The sequence below is a fragment of the Mchenga conophoros genome, linkage group LG23 (assembly GCF_057382185.1).
Source record: "Mchenga conophoros isolate Kocher_MC1m ecotype Shallow Benthic linkage group LG23, M_conophoros_male_GT1.1, whole genome shotgun sequence".
Lineage (NCBI taxonomy): Eukaryota > Metazoa > Chordata > Actinopteri > Cichliformes > Cichlidae > Mchenga > Mchenga conophoros.
In genome coordinates this window covers 28552864-28573529 of record NC_140547.1, presented here as the reverse complement: position 1 = coordinate 28573529, position 20666 = coordinate 28552864, and the positions used below count along the sequence as shown (strand labels likewise).

The following is a 20666-nucleotide window of genomic DNA, read 5'->3' as shown; positions in this document are numbered from 1 at the left end:
TGCCCATTAAAATACTCTGTGCTCTTGAACAAAATGGTCTCTAACCTCTCAGCAAATTATTAGAAAAATGTCCTAATATGTTACTTTTTTATTTGTGACACATAGCTTGTACCAAACTAAGGACTGTAGAAAGGTGGAAATGAATCACAGGTCCTATATCTGCTGAAGCTTCAGGGAAATCCCCCCCACCCCCCCACCCCCACCCCCATCCTGAATCAGTATTTTTACTGCTAACAAAACAGAGAAACCTACGAGAAAAGTGTTTACAAAAGACACTAACATGCAGGCAGCCTCAGTGTACAACAGACGTTCTTTATTGTGACACACACTGATAAATATATATTTATATTAATAATGTAAGATTGCATAAGATGGTAATGAAAAACGCACATCCTCCAAGCCTATGTCATGTTGGCTCAGTAGTATGTCTCTAGCTCCACCCAACCTAGAAATCAAATGAGACACAATTAGTGTGATGTTTCATGTCAAATGTGGTAAATGGACTGGTTCTTGTATAGCGCTTTTCTACTCTTCTGAGCACTCAAAGCGCTTTACACAACTTGTGCATTCGCACACCCACAAATGTGAGAGTTTAGATACTTCCTTTTGTCTTTTACAGACAAATCCAACGAAAAATTCTAATAAAAATTATAGAGTGGCCAACTTATCTAATTTTTATCTGTCTTTACTTTATTTTGCTTATGTTTACTGACAGTTATTGGGGAAAAAATTGACTTGACTGGGGATTATAAAGAAGATAAACTGCAGCCATGATTTTGGTGATGATGCTATTAGGAGCTCTACCCTTCAGGGACATGTGAGGGTGTGTCAGTTTGGTCTCAGGGTTGCTTATGAGAGGATATCATGAGCGAGGCCATTAATATTCACCCTGGGATGAAGTCATATGACCCTAGAAGAGCTAGAGGTTTGTGTATTTGGGTTTTATATTATTAGATTTACATCCTGTACAATTCTGAACTGAAGTCTGATCATCAGGACACAGTTTATTTTCATTTCTTGGAATAATCAACATTTTTCACCTTTCACTCTTAATACTTTTTGCTGTTCTGGTGTTCAGTTTGTGGTTTCTCAAACCCTTTAGATAAAATGTAAAAAAAGTATGACCTTTGCATTCCCCTACACTAATATTTAAAATGCAGAGTTTACAGGCAAAAATGTGTCCTACGTGTGTCAGAAAGTAAAACAAAGAGCTGGGAAGGTCTTACCTCCTGGGGTGCGTCTGAGGATATATTTTCTGACTTCATCATAGATGAAGATGAGGAAGGAGTAGGGAACGGAACAGAACCACCACATTGGCCTAAGGTAAGGATGGACAGACAAAGATTCAATTTCAAATGACAAAAAAAAAACCCACACAAAAGCTTGCTTCTCAACATCTTGGAAATTCTTATGTCAGGTTCTGTAAAAGCACATGAAAAGCTTTGATGGTGAACATTATGCTGTAGACAACCAGATGTTAAAATGAATTTATGAGGTGAGGAAGCAAAACGACGCATCTAAAAAATCTAAAAACAGAAGGTACTCACTGCTACAGGTCAGTAAGAACAGACTAGAGACCAAATGATATATCAGTGGGGTCGATATATCAGCTTAAATAACAGTATCAGGATATATAACAGTTGATTAAAAAAAAAAGTAAGGAAGACATGGGGAGAAAAAAGCCTTCAGTCATTTTATGACCATTGATGTTGCAAGTTTGCCTACCAGAGGGCACTCTGCAACTTCCCTGTTGGCAACACATATTTGAAACGGCACAAACACAAAACCCAGCTAACCCGAACAAAGTTGGACAGAGCATAAACAAGCAATCCACGACAAAGAAAGACTGTTTTAAAACCTCATTGTCACATCAAGGACTCATATATAACTACATATAACAAATAACAGGGAAAGCTGTTCATATTTTCTGTCTGAAAGAAAAAAAATTGGCCAGTATCAGTTCTGAAATCACCAAATATTTGTGTCAGTATTGATCTTAAAATTCCTGTTACTGGTCACGTCTAGAAGAGACCATACGGACATGATCCCTTTCAATGTCATAATGCACACATAGAAAACTTATGATATACTGCACAACATTTAAAGAACACCCACAGGAAAAGTAAACAAATTAATGCAAATGTTTTATGGTCCTCTTGGATATTCTTTGGCAAGATTGTATGAATTTCTGAGCCGATGAGCCTAAAAGTGTCTTAACTTTTTTCTTTTTAGAGGAGAGCAACCCATATCGCAGCTTGTGCGCTTTACTACAAAGTGGAAATGACAGTAATAAACATATTTTATTTTATATTAACAACGCTAAAACTCCATTTAACAAAATACAAGGACATGATCGTCTTTGCATAAATGAAGATGGCAAACTAGGCAGCCACAAAAACATGGGTGAAATAGCAAAACTGAATATATTTGTATTTGTATTTTTACTCAGTTGTATATAGTATTTGTATTTGTATTCTATTTTTATCTTATTGTATATTTATTTTATTTTATTCTACTGTATATAGTATTTTATTTTATTCTATTCTGTACAGTTGTGTACTGTATTTATTCTTATTGTATTCTAATTTTTGCCTCATAACTTTTGCACTGTCCACTTCCTGCTGTGACAAAACAAATTTCCCACGTGTGGGACTAATAAAGGTTATCTTATCTTATCTTATATAGCGATTTCTCTAAAGTAGCCAAATAATGCTGAGTGTTTTGGTTCATTTGTATAATTACAGTGTAGAAAATTATAGTGTAAACCTATCAGATTGTTTTTACTCACTTCATAGGGTACATTCTGATGGCAATGTCCATGCCTGGGCAGTATGACAGGAAGGCAGCCAGAGCCATCTCCTCAAAGATGCCAAAGATGAGAACGTAGTTCCTGTGAAATAAATAAATGTAAGAATCAATAAAACAGCAGAGACTAATCTCGTTAAAACTGGACTTATTTGCCGGTTTATTTGGAAAATGGCGGTTCCAAAGTCTGTTGTTATTGGAGATCTCATGTATATCTGTGCATACATACTTCATTCCTTGTTTCACAATGGAGTTGGTCCTGGTTTTACAGATGAGCAGATCGGCCACCTGGACGATCACAATACTTGTGAAGAAAGCTGTGTGGCAGGTAAACTCGACGATCTTTCTGCGCTCGTACGTCTGGGGGACAAAAGCTAAATTAACACTGAATCACTGAAACACACACGTTTTACAATTCTCACAGTCTGGAGTAAAGTTAGTAACATTACTGTGACTGACCCACTCCTGTCCATAGCTGTCTTCCAGGTCATTTAGATATCTGTTATCCCAGAACACTCTGATTCCCACCAGATCTTTGGGGAGGAATCCATTCTCAGACAGGATGACAAAATAAGTGAAAAAGCCACCTAAGGCCTGCATCATACCTAAAAGAAGCAAAAACATCAAAGAATGCTTATCAGACAGGGTTTCAACTTTTACTAATGACAAATATAAATAACAACTGTGGCTGCCTCTTCATAAAGAAAGCAGTAGCAAATATGACATGTCAATGTAATACTCTGCAAATCCATGGTGAATGAAAATTAAACACATTAATTGTTTGAAACAATGCCGCACGTTTAACCTATTAACAAATTAAATAATGATCAGATTTGCCTGAAAAAAACTGACGGATTCCGTTTTTAATGCCTGCAAACAAAAAATCTTTCAATTTAATAAAGTAATATGCATTTAAATTAATGATTGCATTCAATCTATAAGCAATAACTTCCTCACCAAATGACGGTACCCATTTTGGATATGATATTTAAAGGTGTTTTAGTGTCTGCAGTATAAACAAAATCCAGCAGGGGGCAGTAGAGGAAGGCTTAAAACAGCACAAAAGTATTAAAAACAGATTTGATATAGCTAAAGGTTAAACAGTGAACGATGTGTTACCAATTTGCCCATAGGCCATACTGATGAGTCTCTCATTCACCAGCTTGTCTGTTTGGGCATTTCTAGGCTGCCTCTTCATGATGTCACTTTCAGCCTGTTCATAGGCCAGGGAGATGGCAGGGACCTGTCATGGCACAAGAAAAGAAAAAGAAAAAACAAATTATCCACCCATAAATGCATTATCTTCCGCTTGAGCTTCTGTGTAGAACAGATTCAGTAAGCTGGAGAGGAAATGCCCCCTCATTAACAAAGAGATCTTCTTTTAGCCTGCAAAAAGAGATTGTTGATCTAAGAAAAACCCAGGACATCTTCCTATCCATCTCTGATCAAGGAAAACAGCAAAAATCGCAGTTTTCTTTTCAGCACTGTACCCAACTTACTTAAGTATAAATAACTTTATTAATTTCTTCATAAGTAATATTTGAACTATTTAAAAAACAACATTTAATAACAATGTCACAAACATATCATTACTCACAGTAAGCTTTAATACTACTGATATTTATTTAGATTCTCTCCCTACGATTGATCTGGTTAAGGTAATAATTAGTACTTCTAAATAGTCAGTGTAGACCACATTACACCACAGAAACAGCTTCAGTGATACTGCTGGTATTAAAGGTACTGTGCTACAGTAGTTTGAATCCTTTCCATCCAATGGACTACAGTTTCTTCATGTAAGATGGAGAGTCCTCTTCTCACACTAAGGTTAATTATGGAGTTCCACAGGGTTCCCTGCTAGGACCAATTCTGTTTACATTATACATGCTTCCCTTTTACATTGACTTTTACTGCTATGTGGATAATACCAAACTTTATTTATCTAAGAGGCCAGATAACACAACAATTAGTTAAACGTGTTTAACAGAATGTGCTAAAGCTAAAACAGCGTGGATGATTCTTCCTTCTAAAATCATTGTTTTTGTGACTGTTGTTGTGATTTTGTTCTACATAGATTGAATTAAACTGAATTGAACAGAATCAGGCAAAATCTCACCATGTCAGTTCCCAGGTCAATACAGAGGATGGTGACAGTTCCCAGGGCAAGAGGGATGTCAAAAAGCACGAAGAAGAGGAATGGCGACATCTCTGGGATTTTACTGGTCAGAGTGTAGGCGATGGACTTCTTCAAGTTATCAAAGATCAGACGGCCTGAAAAAGGAATTCAGCAGCTGCTGCGAAGCTTTGTATTTTATGGAATTTTACTTTTTTTCCAAGTCTTGATATAGATGTTACCTTCTTCCACTCCAGTTAAAATGGAGGCAAAGTTATCGTCTAGCAGGATCATGTCAGCAGCCTGTTTGGAGACATCAGATCCAGCGATGCCCATAGCAACACCGATGTCAGCTTTCTTCAGAGCTGGAGAGTCGTTCACACCATCACCTGTCACGGCCACAATGGCTCCCTGGAAGAAAGCATTTTTTTATTTACATTTTAAACAAAACAATGTTGAAACTGTGTGTGTGAGAATCCCCACTCCCGCCACCCCTGATGCTCACCTGTCTCTGGCATCCTTCCACGATGATCAGTTTCTGCTGAGGGGAGGTCCTGGCAAATACAATTTCAGTGTGGTGCTTCAGCACATCATCAAGCTGCTCTGGGGTCATTTCTTTCAGCTCACTACCATGGATGACGCAGGCCTTAGCTTCCCTGTAGATTAGATTGCAGTAGTGTTAGTACAGAGGTGTTTCGCTGATTTTTTTTTTTGTGCAATTCTGCATGCTTTTTTTTTCTTTTTTCTTTTTTAATGCGCATTGTATTCTGCGTCCTGATTGGCTGTAGACCATTTTCAATCAACCTCGTGCAGTGTCTCCTGCACAGTACAGATTGCGTTCAACTTGTCAAATTTACATAAATCTTCGCTTGCAGTGTGACTCTGAAGTGCTGCACTGTATGTTTGTAAGTTTTCTCCCCAACAAACACAACAATGTCGACGAAGCATCATCACCTGCGGGTGCCTTCAGTTTCATTCTATAATACTGCACTTATTTTTCTACAAGGTTTGAACTTTGAGAGTATTTAAACAAGAGAGAAAAGTGTAAAAATCTTGATGCCTGTCTGAAAAAAGTGTGTAGTTAGGGGTTTTACAGCCTTAAAACATTTATAATAATTGCAAAAAATAGACTTGGCTACTTCGCGGATTTCACTTATCGCAGGTTATTTTTAGAACGTAACTCCCACAATAAATGAGGGACAACTGGATGACAGTAGTGTGGCTCAGGAGGTAGAGGAGTTCATTCGCTAATTGGAAGGTTGCTGGCTCGTGTGTCAATGTGCATGAATAAATGGATAAATGTTGCATGTTGTACAAAGTACTTCAAGTACTCAAGTAGAGCAGGAAAGCACTATATAAGAATCATCTATTAACGAACAGCAGCTGTAGTCCAACATCCTGTGTCCAAGCACAGACTATGTTAAGGATATTAGAAAAAGATAATGATGGGGGAAAGAAAATAACATCAGCCTCAGCAAAAGTTGATGATGGAACATTCAGCAAAAAGCTACATTTACAACATATTCTACTTGTTGTCTTCCCATTGCAGATAATGAATCACATGTGTTGCATTTATTAGGTATTATTTGCACTTGAGTTACGAAGATGACTACTGATTCAGGATTATAGTATAGTATAGTCTTGTACTGCTGATGAAGAAACAGGAAAGCCAGTAGCTAAGAACCATATCAAGATTATTTTTTCTTGCACAAATTAATGGTAAAAGCCTTTTAGGCTCTGCAGATGTCAAAACCTTCATTAGCCAAACTTGATTTAATTTGAACAGCTGCCTCTTATGCTCACAAAATGTTCAAAGCTAGCTAAATAAATCTTGATAAGAAAACTAACCTAGGGTTGACCTCTGAAACTGGAATATTTAAGCGGGCAGCAATGTCTTCAACAGTCTCATTGCCTTCTGAGATGATACCCACACCTCTAGCAATAGCCTTGGCTGTAATTGGATGGTCACCTGTGACCATGATGACCTGAGAAAGAAAAGATAAGAAAAATATTTAACTTGAAGTTTTGACCACAGTTTGAAAAAAGAGAAAGTTTAAAATCTGTTGTTTCAAAAAAGTTAGCATACCTTGATTCCAGCACTCCTGCATTTACTCACAGCATCGGGCACAGCAGCACGAGGAGGGTCAATCATGGACATGAGGCCAATAAAGCACAGGTTTTCAGTGGGGAAGTTCACATCATCAGTGTCAAAAGCAAAGCCTTCTGGGAACTGGTCATCAGAGAGGTTATAGTGGCAGAAACCTGAAAAAGACACACAGAAAGTACTTGTTAGATTAAATTTTCTCCAGTAAACAAACAGTTCATAAATGCTGATATAAAAAGAAGTGAAGCTGTACCCAAAACTCTCTCTCCAAGGCCTCCCAACTCAAGATAGGCACTATTAAAAGAATCTTTCAGCTGAGCGTCCAGAGGCTGCTCTTTGCCCTGGATCACGATGGTGGAGCAGCGGTCCAAAATCCTCTCTGGAGCTCCTTTCATCACCAGCAAATGCTTGGTTTCGCCAGGGGTGTTGTTTTTATGGATGGAGAGCTGTGGGGCAACAGAAAGCCTTGATTTAAACGCAAAGTTTTCAGGTCTCAAAAATTAGGCCCTCATTAGGCGTTCTACATTTGCAAGGGTAATCTTGAGTGTGACTTGAATTTCACCATCTAGCAGTGAGTGCAAGCATTGGTGGAGATGTCACTGTGCCTGCCGATTATTTGTGACCACATAGAATTGTTCATGGAGACTTTACATTGCAATGTCCCAAGTATATATGTGAACCAGGCACTGCACTTCAAAGAAGTATACTACTGTGCATTTCCACAACAACATACCGTCAAGGTTTATTGCCTTAAACTGTACTCCTGCCAGCAAAGGATGACTCCACTGATAACAACAAGAAGTCAGACTGTATAGGTATTTTTGAGAAAATTGGCTTACTGGACTTTTGATTTAAACACAAAGCTTTGAAACAGAAGTTCACAAACCAAAGCATGTACAATGTATTTTTGAGATTTGTCACTCTGTATGGATGATTTACCTGGTATTTGTTTGTGGAATTAAAGGGGATCTCAGCAATTTTGGGGTATTTTTCTCTCATGTCACTAACAGATCCACAGCACAGCTCGATACACTTCAGCAAGGCAGCTTCTGATGCATCACCAGCCACATGTCTCTGTGGATTTTTAGAAAAAGACAGAGTTGGTAAAATGGATTCATAAGTTACATCCTATGCCTTATTTAAAATACCAAAGCTTTTACTTGCCAACCACAAGAGCCTTAAGAAATGAAAGTTTATCACCTTCAAAACAGGAACTTTGTTCTGTTCAGCCAGGAAGACGGCCCGGTTGCAGAGTCCGGCGATTCTGGACAGAGCAGCCCAGGTGGCAGAGCTCCTGTCAAAAGAGGTACCGCTCTGGTTCTCAGTGGTGTCGGCCTCATGGATCTGGTTGTCAAACCACATGTGGGCCACGGTCATTCTGTTCTGGGTCAGGGTGCCGGTCTTGTCAGAGCAAATGGTGGAGGTGGAGCCCAGAGTCTCGACAGCTTCCAAGTTCTTCACCAGGCAGTTCTTCTTGGCCATGCGCTTAGCAGTCAGAGTCAGACACACCTACAGACAAAACGTAAGTTTTCAAAACTATGACAACTGCAGACAGTAAGACATAAGCTATCTGCAGAGAATGTCATTTGACACCAAAACTCACAGTGACAGTAGCCAAGAGACCTTCTGGCACGTTGGCGACAATGATACCAATGAGGAAGATAATACCCTCCAGCCAGTTATATCCAAGGATGACGGAGAGGATGAAGAAAGAAACACCCAAGAACACGGCCACTCCAGTGATGATGTGGATAAAATGTTCGATCTCAATGGCAATGGGAGTTTTTCCAGCTTCAAGACTGGAAGCCAGGGTGGCGATACGGCCCATGATAGTATTATCTCCAGTGTTGATGACGATTCCTCTGGCTGTGCCTGAAAATTGAAGAGACACAGAGTCCACAGAACAATGGATGATTTCATTCTTCCTTGTTATCCTTCTTATTTTGTGGATTACCAGCAAGCATCACTAAACTACTGTTTCATCAAATAAAAACCACACTCAAATTGTCAACCACAAGCTGTTCATACTCTACCTTCAACACAGTTGGTGGAGAAGAAAGCAATGTTCCTGGTTTCCAGTGGGTTTTCATTGGAAAATTCTGGAGAACGAGTCTGGGGCTCTGATTCACCCGTCAGGGAGGAGTTGTCCACCTGAGAGATAACAAACAAAATCAAACGAAGATCAGTGAGGGGATCAGTGACATGAAAACACAGAATTAAATATTTTTGTAAAAAATAATAATAATAAACTTAAGAAACAAATGGGAACAGTTTATGATATGATCAAAGAAAAGCTACTTAGAATGAAGACCACCACATCCAATCAACATAGCTAGTAACTTCTCAGATTTACTAGTGGGATACATAAAAATGTTGAACAGTTGAGCAATCAGCTTGCATGCACAAGATTAGCTAATCTAAATGGACTGAGGGCTGAGCTTGACTCTGTCGCCGGCCATAACTAAACTATGTCTAAAACTAACTAAACATCACAGCATGTCTTCTTCTCATTTAAATAAATAAATAAATAATAGTAGATATCAAACACATGCTCTACAAAAATGTTTGCTGGCATAAAGAGTATTTGAGATACAGACCTTGCAGCCGTGAGCAGAGATGATTCTCAGATCAGCAGGGATCCTGTCTCCTCCTTTCACCTCCACTAAATCTCCAAGCACCACCTCCTCAGTGTTGATGCTTTTCTTCTCTCCGTCACGGATAACCAGGGCTTGCTATGAAATCAAAGATTTTAGGAATTTTTGATTAACCCGGTTTGAATTTAATGCCAACACCAAAATTTCAGATGATAAAATGTATCATCAGTGCAGAACTTTTCCCTTAAGACTGTGCAAAAATACTGCAGTTTCTTAATTCATATAAGCTGTAAATATGTTGAATTTACATTAGTTTTCCTTTCAGTGTCTCACCTGTGGGACCATGTTCTTAAAGGAATCCATAATCCTGGAGCTCTTGGCCTCTTGGTAGTAGGAGAAGCAAGCCGTGATCATGACCACAACAGAAAGGACGATACCTAGGTACAACTACATGAAGAGACACGAGAGAGTTAGGTGATCCTTAATGGCGACTTATGTTGTGATTTGGCGCTATATAAATAAAATTGAATTGAATTGAATTGAATTAATGGTCACAATAACAATTTAGATAAAGACTCGCTTACGTTATCACTTGCAGGTTCATCTTCTGAGGCAGCCTGGATACTATAAGCCACAAAGCAGAGGAAGGCACCAATCCACAGCAGCATGCAGAAACCACCAAACAGCTGGAAACCAGGGGAAATAACATTTAACCTTTGGTGGTTGTACTTACTTTTTTTTGCATTTATAATGTGTGAGTTAAAACACAGGTTTGTGGTTTTCATGGTGAGGATGTTGGACTCCTACCTGTTTGCAGAACTTGACCCATTCGGGTGTTGTGGGAGGAGGTGTGAGGGCGTTGGGGCCATCTCGGGCCAGGATCTCTTTTGCTCTGGAGGAGGAGAGACCCTAAAAACAGTGTCTCAGTTACCCCAGAAGTTCAAAAGACTTGTCTGTACATGTGTAGTACAGTATAGTTACATCCTACAACAGTAATATTGTAGTATATTTACTGGTTCCTGTCACCCTCTTAATTTTGCCTTTCCAATGCCGTTTTTTTACTTGGCACAGCAGTGGCAAGGCAGTGGTATTTTCTCTGTAATTTTACAATTTTATGCACAAAATGAGCTAATGTTAAATTTGATGTTTGCTACAGGCCACACAAAAGCTGTCAAGGCAACAAATGACTGAAAAAACAAGAAAGTTCAAAACGATTAAGCCTGGAGAACATATAGCAAATTATTAAGTTATTATTATTTGATTGCTTTTTAGTTGTTTAACATGCTTACCTATAAAAGAGATGTGAAAAAAATAGTGGCTCGTGTGGATTAAAAGTCTTTTAGTTTTCATTTTGTTCAAATTTGAAGAATTTGGTTTGGAAAACTAGACCAATAAAACAGAACTCCGTAACTAGATACTGCTCATAGTGGGTGAGAAACTGAGATCTTGAACATTTTATATGCTATTATTTGCATGCACACCATGATGTTTTTCAAGACTACCTGATCTTTCCTGGCCTCTGTCCTTACCATCTCAAACACTCACAAAAACAAAGACACATATTCGGAGTCCTCACCATGACTAGGTCGGTTCCATATTTTCTGTGAATCTCGTCCACGCTTAATTTGTGATCATCCTAAGGAGAGTGTGGGAGAGAAAAAGACGAAAATGTCATTTGAGGCTTAAAAAACATCCCTGTAAATTCCTCCAGAAGGACACAGGGGACAAAATGCATCTGCACTTTACACATTGCTCCATACAGAGTCATTTTAAGATAAGAATCTTTTTGTGTTTGAACACGGATTTTCACATGTTATAAACTCTTTATACTATATTGGCATACTTAAATTGTGCCAATCAAACACTTACATGAAAGATTATCCCAGAGTGGCTTCACATAATTTACGTACTCACCAGGTCAACTTCTTTTTTCAGGTCCTCCGTATCCCTATTTTTTCTACCCTTCTTGCTCCTCTTCTCTTCGTGGTCTGCGGTTGCCGCCAGTTTGTAATCATCTTTCATTTTCTGTTATGAACAAAGTGTCACAAAAGGGAGTTCTGAATACGACTAAAATCGAAGGTGATTTTAAAGCAGAAAGTTGCATGAACCTAAATTATTAATTATTGTCAACAATTAAAGAATAATATAGTGTTAACTGATATGCTGTTAAATATTAGAACAGCAAATTCAAATTCAAATAGATCATTTTAGAATATGTTTTAAGTTTCTAAAGCTGTAAAGAAATTAATGTATGTTTTCACAGTGTCACAAAATAGGGTTTTAAATAAAACTGATACAACATGAAACATGCTGGAAAGTTGCCTTTCAGATTTTACATAATGAAGTAAATGTGTCATTGTTTATATAATTTCGAAAAATGTCTCTTCACAGTTGATAAAGAAGTAAAAAAAAAAGAAAGAAATTTAACAGAGATGTAAGCTAATGTGTAAGTAAGCGGCAAGAATATTCAACCCTGAGCAATCCAAAACTGTCGAGCTCAGTCCAAACTTACTGTCACTCCCATGGTTGCAGTGCAGTCTGACAGCAGTCAGTTCAGTTAATCAGTCTAACCTTCCTACTCCACCTCCCTCTTTCAGTCCAGTTGTCTCCTGCGTCTTCCACTCTGCCCTGAACATAGGTGGCTTAATTTCAGCTTACTTTTATACCTGTGGAGGAGGAGCTTAGAGGAAGGAAGCGTGGAGGTTAAACTCAATAGGTCATGGGTTGGGGGAGGTATTATGATTAAACTCCTCCAACACTCAAATTTTTTGCTTCAGTCACTGCCAAGGGTACCCGTCAGCTGTGTCCAGAAGCCCAACAGCTAACCACGCTTGGTTGGACTCCTTCAGCTTGATGGCTCCCTTCAGCTTTGGTGCCACTACTCAGTGCAGATATCTCGGCAATAGAGCTACCACAATTGATCAGTCAACTTCGATAACCCTTCATCCTTGTCATCCTTGCGTTGCTGGAAGGGGAAGTTAAAGATCTAACAAACAAGGATCCTCTGCCAGACATGCACAATGAACCCTCCCTATACATTTGGGCACAGCAAACCTCACTGCGAATCTGGTCATACAATTACAAAACCAATCATCAGCGACCTAGCGTGTTCTAGGTGCCTTGATGAACACAGCTATGCTCGAAAATTGACCCTGATATCCCTCATCAAACCAAGATGTTCTCTTCCTGTTCGCAAAGAAAGGGCTGCCCTTGATGTCTGACTGGTCGGAGTACATGGAGTTACAGGATATGTTTGCTGTAAACGTGTGAATCAATGTAAGCATGTTATCATCTCATTAAGCAAGGTTAGGATGGGTGTAAAGATAGAAAGAAAGAAACGGCAAAGAAGAGATATACTGTCAAACAAAAAAAGGGTGAGGGAGAAAACCTAGAAAAGAAACACGGAAACTGTCTGAAATAAATGTGAGAGAAGAGATGAAGGAGAGGGTTATTTGCCATTTGCCTTGGGAAACCCCATGAGGCAAAAATATATCTCTAATTGATTAGGATTTTTCACCATTTATGGAAGGAACAGGTTTTTAGAAATGAAAAAAAAAAAAGAAAAAAATTACAACTTGTAATCTCGTAAAATTCATAAATCTTTAAGGGGTAGTTTTGTCAACAAAGACCTAGCATGTAATTAAAAAACACTTTTGACCCTGATGTCCCTCATCAAATCAATGTATCCTCTTCTTGTTTAGGAAGGAAGGGCTGTCCTTGAAGTTTTTATGGGTGCAGAGCAGGGAGTTGCTGGATATGTTTGCTGTAAACGTATAACTTTGTGTTATCAACCCACAGAGCAAAGTGAGGATCGTTGTGAAGATGCAAAGAATGGAGCGACAAAGATGAGGTAAAATGTAAAACAAAAGGCGCAGGAGGAAAACATGGAAACTGTCTGAAATAAATATGAGAGAAAGGTAAATGATGAATGAGATGGTTCAAATTTAAGTACGAGGTCCAAAGCACACTTCTGTACATATTAATATATATTAGAAAAACACAAAATGGTTCAGTCCATCCCACGCTTGACTCACTTTTATAGCACAACTGATTTATTCTGCCTAGGCGAGCGCTAATGCACACTGTGAGTCATGTCTTTCTACAAGAAAGCAAAATCAAATAATTACAAGAAAGAAAAGAGAGGGGCAGAAAGCAGTTCCTAAGAAACGCTGTTTCCAAAGAAAGGTGAGCTGAGCACAACAAGCATTTTACGATGTTAACCCAGAGAGTTTGAAAAAGTAGGAGATCTTACTTTACTTGAATTGACACACAGTGAGCTCATATACTGCCAACAGCAGCTATTCTCAGCAGTCTTTTATTTCGATGCGAGTATCAACGAGAATCTTGGCAGTATTAACGCCTGTTCAATTTGGGGGGGTTTCTTTCTTTTTTAAATTGTAAGATAAAGACCCTACAATAATAGACAGGAGCAACATCAAGAAGCCCCTTTTCAGCACTTTGTTTTTTCAGGATTTATATGTTGGACCAATGAGTTTGTGAGGTAAGAAAGCCACGTGGAAGTTGATAAAATAGCATTTTTAACATCACTGTGATTTTTTTCTTCTGTAAAAATGTAATGTTGCTAAGTGTCAATGAAATACGCCTCCATACACAGGCACATAAACATTTTCAGGCTCACTTCTATGCTTATGTTTGTTAACTGAGGAAAACTGACAGAGATTGTAATGCATTTTGACTGGACCAAGATATGATATTTACTGTTTTGTTTTGTTTTTTAAAATCCAGCTAAGCTTGGATACTTATTTAATATTTCAAAATTTCAGTCATCTGTATTATTATATAATTTTGTATGTTTTGCCTGATGATCTAGTTTGATCCCTGCCGTAGCACCACATGGGTTGAAAAAGGTATGAGGCTGTGAGTATGGAAAATGAAGGTTATTCTGAGGTTACTGCAGATAAACATTTATTATTTGTGAATAAATCACATATCTAGTGACGTCTTCTGGTGTTTATTGAGGAGTATTGTAGCCTAAGCATTGCAATTTAACATCCTATCCAACACTTCCCGCCCCCCATCCCCCATCCCCCGCCCCCACTCCAACTCAACAACCTGATCATAAAGGAAGGACTGTCCTTGATGTACGGCGGAGCTGGATATGTTTGCTGTAAACGAGCAACCGTGTGTTGTCACCCCATTAAGCTAAGTGAGGAGGGGTATAAAGATGCAAAGAGAGAGAGAGAACAAAGTGAGTGGATCATATAAAACTAAAGAGGCAGGAGAAAAACATGGAAAATCTCGGAAATTAATGTAACAAATGTAAAAATAAATAAATAAATAAATAAATAAAATAATAAAAAGATGTAAATGACAGTACACATCATTTCCATTTAAAGAGCATTACTGTTTAACTTTTATAAATATACTTGTAGTATAAATGTCTATGATGCTATGGGTATTTTGAAGACACAATCATGGGCGATCGTGGCTCAAAGAGTTGGCAGTTCGTCCTGTAACCGGAAGGTGGCCGGTTCAAGCCCCGACTCGGACAGTCTCGGTCGTTGTGTCCTTGGGCAAGACACTTCACCTACCGCCTACTGGTGATGGCCAGAGGGACTGATGGCACGATATGGCAGCCTTGCTTCTGTCAGTCTGCCCCAGGGCAGCTGTGACTACAACTGTAGCTGTCTCCACCAGTGTGGGAGTGAATGAATAGTGGAATTGTAAAGCACTTTGAGGGCCCCAAAAAGCACTATATAAATGCATTATTATATTTCCCTGTTCCCTAGCACAATAATGACATTATTTAAATCAGTTGTGTGACTGAATTTTGATTTAACCAAAGTGTGCTGAGAAAAGTTTGAATGTGAGATATAATGCTTTTAATCTTCTTAATTAATTTTTTTTACATTTAACATCACATTTTTTAAAAATAGAGTAATTGTGCAGTAAGGTCAACATATCACTTTATCTCAGAACTGGACAAGTAAGTAGAATTTATTTTTCTTAGCACTCTAGACACTGGCAACAGCAGCAAAGAGACCCTTTCGGTTCTGTTTCATTTATTGCTATAGTAAACAGTGACAAACAGACAAACTGAAAAGTTTCAGATTTGGAAACACACCATTTAGCAGTGAGTCATTCCCGTCAACTTCCTTTCAACAGTCGTGCAGTGTTTAGGTAATTTGAGTCAGGACTTTAAGACTGGATAGCGGTGTTTGTTCGGAAAACGTTTCTCAAAAAAAGCCATGCTAGTAACTGCCCTTCACACTAATACTGCCTTTATTTCCCTGAAAGAATGAAACCATCACTGCTCACTGCCTGCATTAAAAAGTCACTTCTAAAAAAATTCCCAGGTGGTGCAGTGCTTAGCACTATCACCTTACAGCAGGAAAATTGGGCTTTGGTGTGGATCAGTTGATTTCATGGTTTACAAATAAAACGTAGGCTTTTTAATGGGCAGTAATAACAAACATTTTAATATTTTTTTCGTTTGGTTTTTAGTGAAGTTGTATTCACTCTATGCACGTTTTTTCTTTTAGATTGAAGGACCCCCCGGCAATAAATGCTTACATAGAGTAAAACTGGTTTCCTTGATTTCAAACTATGTTGACTGACATCCTGTTAAGGGCCCCTCGGTCTTATTCAATTTTCTTCAACTAATAAGAATGAAACCCAATCTCAGGGCAAACATAAGGACAGTGCTTTTGATTTTTAGTTCATTTAACAGCTGCAAGGAGTTCAATGTCAAAGGCATAAGTAGCCTTAAATGTACTATTGTAAGAGTCCTCCAAAGGACTATCGGAAAAAAATGAATAAACTGTTCACTAATCAGTGTTTGATGGAGTAAACCTACCTTAAAATGTCCCAAAACATGGATTTTTCATAATTGTACTTCAGAGATGTTTTGTAGTAGAGTCAGTCAGCACCATCACAATGGGATCCCAGCTCTGTGACCTGTAATCAAAGTCAAATATCTGCAATCACAGTTTTGCAAAGTTTGGGAGAAACACTTCAAATAAAGAGATAGACTAGATACTTGCTGTCAACACCAAATTCAAATATGCCACAGAAGGGGACAATTTATAGCCGCATAATTACTAGCAGTCACAGGGGGAAATAAAAATACAAAAACTGGCAAGATGGATTTGGTGACTGACTGTTCAACTTGGATTTTTCATATCTTTATATCTTTTGTTAAGGTGATGAAAGGTCATGGATCAAGTGTAGAAAGCCACTTTGTCTTTCCTGGGGGAATATCACCGCACTTCCTCAGGAATCACAAACTTGATGTGAATTTCTGTGAAATGCCAATTATTATTCTTAATTGTGAAACAATACAGTTATACAGGGAGAGAGAGAGAGAGAGAGATTACAACGACAGTGTTTACTTAAATGGCAGTTTAGTGATAACCTCTGTGCTGCAAGACCTGGCAAATAAAGAAATCACTGAAATAGAACCTATCTGACAAACGGAAGCAGGCAAAAAGATCTCAAAAAGCAACCTGTAATCTAAAGAAACATCTGAGAAACAAATTAATTGATGTCTATTTGCATTGAAACGATTACAAAGCCATTTCTAAGGCTTTTGGACTTCAGTGAACCACAGTTCATTATTATTATTATATATTATAATATATTATTATATTATTCATTATTCAGAAAGGTCACCTCTGAATGGCTAAAGAAAAAAAAACTAATCAAAATGAAGGTTCTGGAATGGTCTAGTCAGTCCAGAGTCAATTCCTAATTAGCACTCAACTTATGTCTAGTGTAGAACTCTCTAATTTTAAAATTTTGCCTTATAGCATTAGGGTTATATCAACACACCATTCAGAGCGACTGATCCGATTTCTAGATATTTACAAAACAAGACAAGCGTGTATGACTTGTGCTCTTTAAATGATTTCCAAGAGTGAGTGTGTCATAGAGGAGGGATATGTGCATTACACAGAAATCTTAAAGACAAAAAAGGTGGTGACAACACAGAGTAAACAAATGAGCCATGAAAGAGAGACCTAGAAGGCACTTTTATGTTAACCACAGCATGAGAACAATGCAACAACGATCTGCATTGTTGTTGATTAATGCAAATTTACTATACAATATTTATATAGTATGTATCACACAATTTTCCTTTTATTACTTTCTTTTTTTGTGTAAATGGACCCCTCAGTGAGCTACAGCACCAAGAATGTTTGCTCAAAATACCCCTCACCAAACTATAAAACAAGAGTTAATCAACTCAACAATCAGTAGTTCCTCTTTGGCAGCTGCACTAAGTCTTTTGAAAATGTTAAACATTTGCACACCCTTCGTTCTCCTTTCAATGATTTAAGCATTAAAATGTGTTGTTAGTTTTAAAGCAAAATTAAATTTAATTAAATATCTGGATTCATCTACAGTGCTACAGTACGCATTTATTAGACTACCTGTCATTAAAACAAGAAAACACAAATATTTTAGAACCAAAAATTATATTGTTAATAGTTAGACAAATACCAAGCTGATCTAAAGATTGTAAACACAGTGCACTTGTCTGAGGAGTCAGTCATGCATAAGGTCATTCTTACCAGCAGCTGAATGACCTAATGCTTGAAAACATTTTTGGGGTTATCTTACTAATCAGCTTGTTTGCTACATTGTTACCTATATATACAAACTTCAGTTGCTTGTGTATATAGGACCACTTTGTGTCTTTCTTCTATATTTTATATTCCCCTTGCTATAAGAGCTGTGTAACACCCAAATTTCTCATTCGTGGGATAGTAAAGCTTTATTCTATGCTATTCTATTCTATTCTATTCTATTCTATTCCATAACATTAGTCCACTAAACCTGTTTTTCTTACCAGAAATGCAAGTAAAGTATTTAGCCTAATAAAAAAATACAACGACATTGATGTGGTTTACTATTTTTTCTGTGTTTTTATTAAATGGTAAATTTGAAAATGAGTGAATAAAAACAAATTTTTAAGTTTTAGCATTAAAAACATAATTTTGATTAAAAGCACACATCCAACCGGATAAAAATGATTTTCTTAATCACAATTACTGTTAATTTATTTACTTCTGCTATGTTGCGCGCTTCAGGTACCCCTTAAAGGATTAGTAGGTGATTATTGAATCACTGCAAGATAACAGCAAGATAACAGGGGCCGATGGCGCGATATGGCAGCCTCGCTTCTGTCAGTCTGCCCCAGGGCAGCTGTGGCTACAACTGTAGCTGCCTCCACCAGTGTATGAATGTGAGAGTGAATGAATAGTGGTATTGTAAAGCGCTTTGGGTGCCTTGAAAAGCGCTATATAAATCCAATCCATTATTATTATTATTATTATATCATGTCTAATAAAATGGAATAGCATTTAGCTGCTGCTATATTTTAAAGCTCCAGTAGGCAAAAGTTTAATGTAAAGTACAACTGTTTTACCACATGAAAAATCTATTCATTTAATTACATTTTCTAAATGATCTCTGAGTTATGAAGTTCACTGCAACTTGTCAGCTGAATTGCATCTGCTGACACAGTGTGTGGTAAAAAGAAGAAACTCTCTGAAGCAGCTTTTAGGTTTATTTGAAAAGGAATAGCTTAATAAATGTAAATATGCCAATATAGTACATTTATTTTTAAACTTGTAGGTACTATTGTTCATAAGGCCCAACAGGGTGAGAATGCAGCATCGGCATGAAGGGGAAGAACAACGACACTCTGATTCTGGGCCAGTGATTATTAATTTTATTTTTTTTGCATTGTATTGCTTGTTTGTTTTCTGCTTGGGATTTAAATAAAAATGTAATGTTTCAGTGTAATTTTGACACGCTGAAGTAAAGACAAGACATTTTCTGTTGATTCAAAATTTAGGAACATCTGTATTATTACTAAAACTATAACTCTTGTAACGCTTTTTTATTTAGTAAATTAACTTTTTGCATGGATCTTTGCAAAGAAAACAAACACTAATCATTTTATAACCACTTATACATTTTAATGAATACAGTTAAGATTTTGTGACATTTTTTGTTTGCCACCGGTTTAAAGATTCTGTTAAATTACATTACTACCAGTGGTGCTGTAACAGCACAAGTTTCAAGGATTAAGCTGTAACCACACTGTCAATCAGACTTTTCAAGCCACACTTATTACATTCTTTGTTCTTTCTTCCTTCCAGAGACATGAAAGTGCCCCTATTTGTCCTGTGGAAGTCAAAATACATCCACTTACCCGTGTTCCCACTCCCAACAGCTAGACCTTGGACCACTACATCCGATCTCTCGGAGACTTGAGGTCTGGGTAAACAGCACACTGGAAAGTCGAATTGCACTTATAAATAAATAGTTGACATAATTCCTTATTTTTAAAAAACCTGCTAGTTTATGTCGATGTAGTGTTAAAATGATTTTGAAAACAAAGTTTCTGAACATCACGTAATAGCCATGTAGTTATAAAGTTGTAGGAAAATACTGTCATGAACCATGAGTAATGAATAAACTGCATAATCTAAACTGAGCTTGAAGGACAAATACAGTTTTGTATTACAATTTATTTTGTAAATACTGATACACTGATCTGTGCTAATATTTACAATAAGAAACCACAGTTTTGTATTACCAGGAGCACACTGGGAGCTTCCATCTCACAAATCTAGCTTCCAGCGCTTTGCTGTTATTTATAAAATTCATTCATCATTTCTTGCAACATAAAGAAAACATTCTTTCTTAACTCATATTTTTACTTCCCAGGTTGAAGATTCACAGCTGCCTCCAAAGAGGCGAGATTGTCTAAAGAGAAGATGCTCCACTGAGTTGTCTGCGACAATGGTCAGAACCTGGATAGTGCATCATGATGGAGGTGTTTAATACAACAGAACTGAACATGGCACTGATTGGTGATCCATTAAACTCCATAACATAGGTGATATTTATTTTTCATTTACCGTGTGTTTCTTTGGAATTTGTTTATTATATCTTCTTTTATGCTTTTCTTTTTTACAGCTTATGTCCAAAGATTTAAACAGTTTGTCCTCATTGGCAGTACTTTAGCAAAAGTCTATGACCTGTTTGCCTAAATTATTATCATTATTATTAGTAT

At 37.5% G+C, this 20666-nt stretch overlaps 1 protein-coding gene across 1 annotated transcript; it reads right to left on the bottom strand.

Moving 5' to 3' along the window:
* Nucleotides 1–303: 303 nt before the first annotated feature.
* On the bottom strand, nt 304–12337 carry LOC146547424 (sodium/potassium-transporting ATPase subunit alpha-1-like). The gene is made up of 23 exons (XM_085263693.1): nt 12129–12337; nt 11531–11641; nt 11193–11252; nt 10424–10525; nt 10201–10302; nt 9950–10063; nt 9620–9754; nt 9056–9173; nt 8626–8894; nt 8223–8531; nt 7962–8096; nt 7276–7468; nt 7005–7180; nt 6767–6903; nt 5424–5574; nt 5161–5329; nt 4922–5076; nt 3925–4048; nt 3265–3410; nt 3035–3165; nt 2789–2890; nt 1227–1318; nt 304–445 (listed from the first exon to the last, which is right to left on the bottom strand). The coding sequence occupies exons 1-23, from the start codon at nt 12138–12140 to the stop codon at nt 417–419; spliced, it is 3072 nt and encodes a 1023-aa protein (XP_085119819.1). The 5' UTR covers nt 12141–12337; the 3' UTR covers nt 304–416.
* Nucleotides 12338–20666: the final 8329 nt, after the last annotated feature.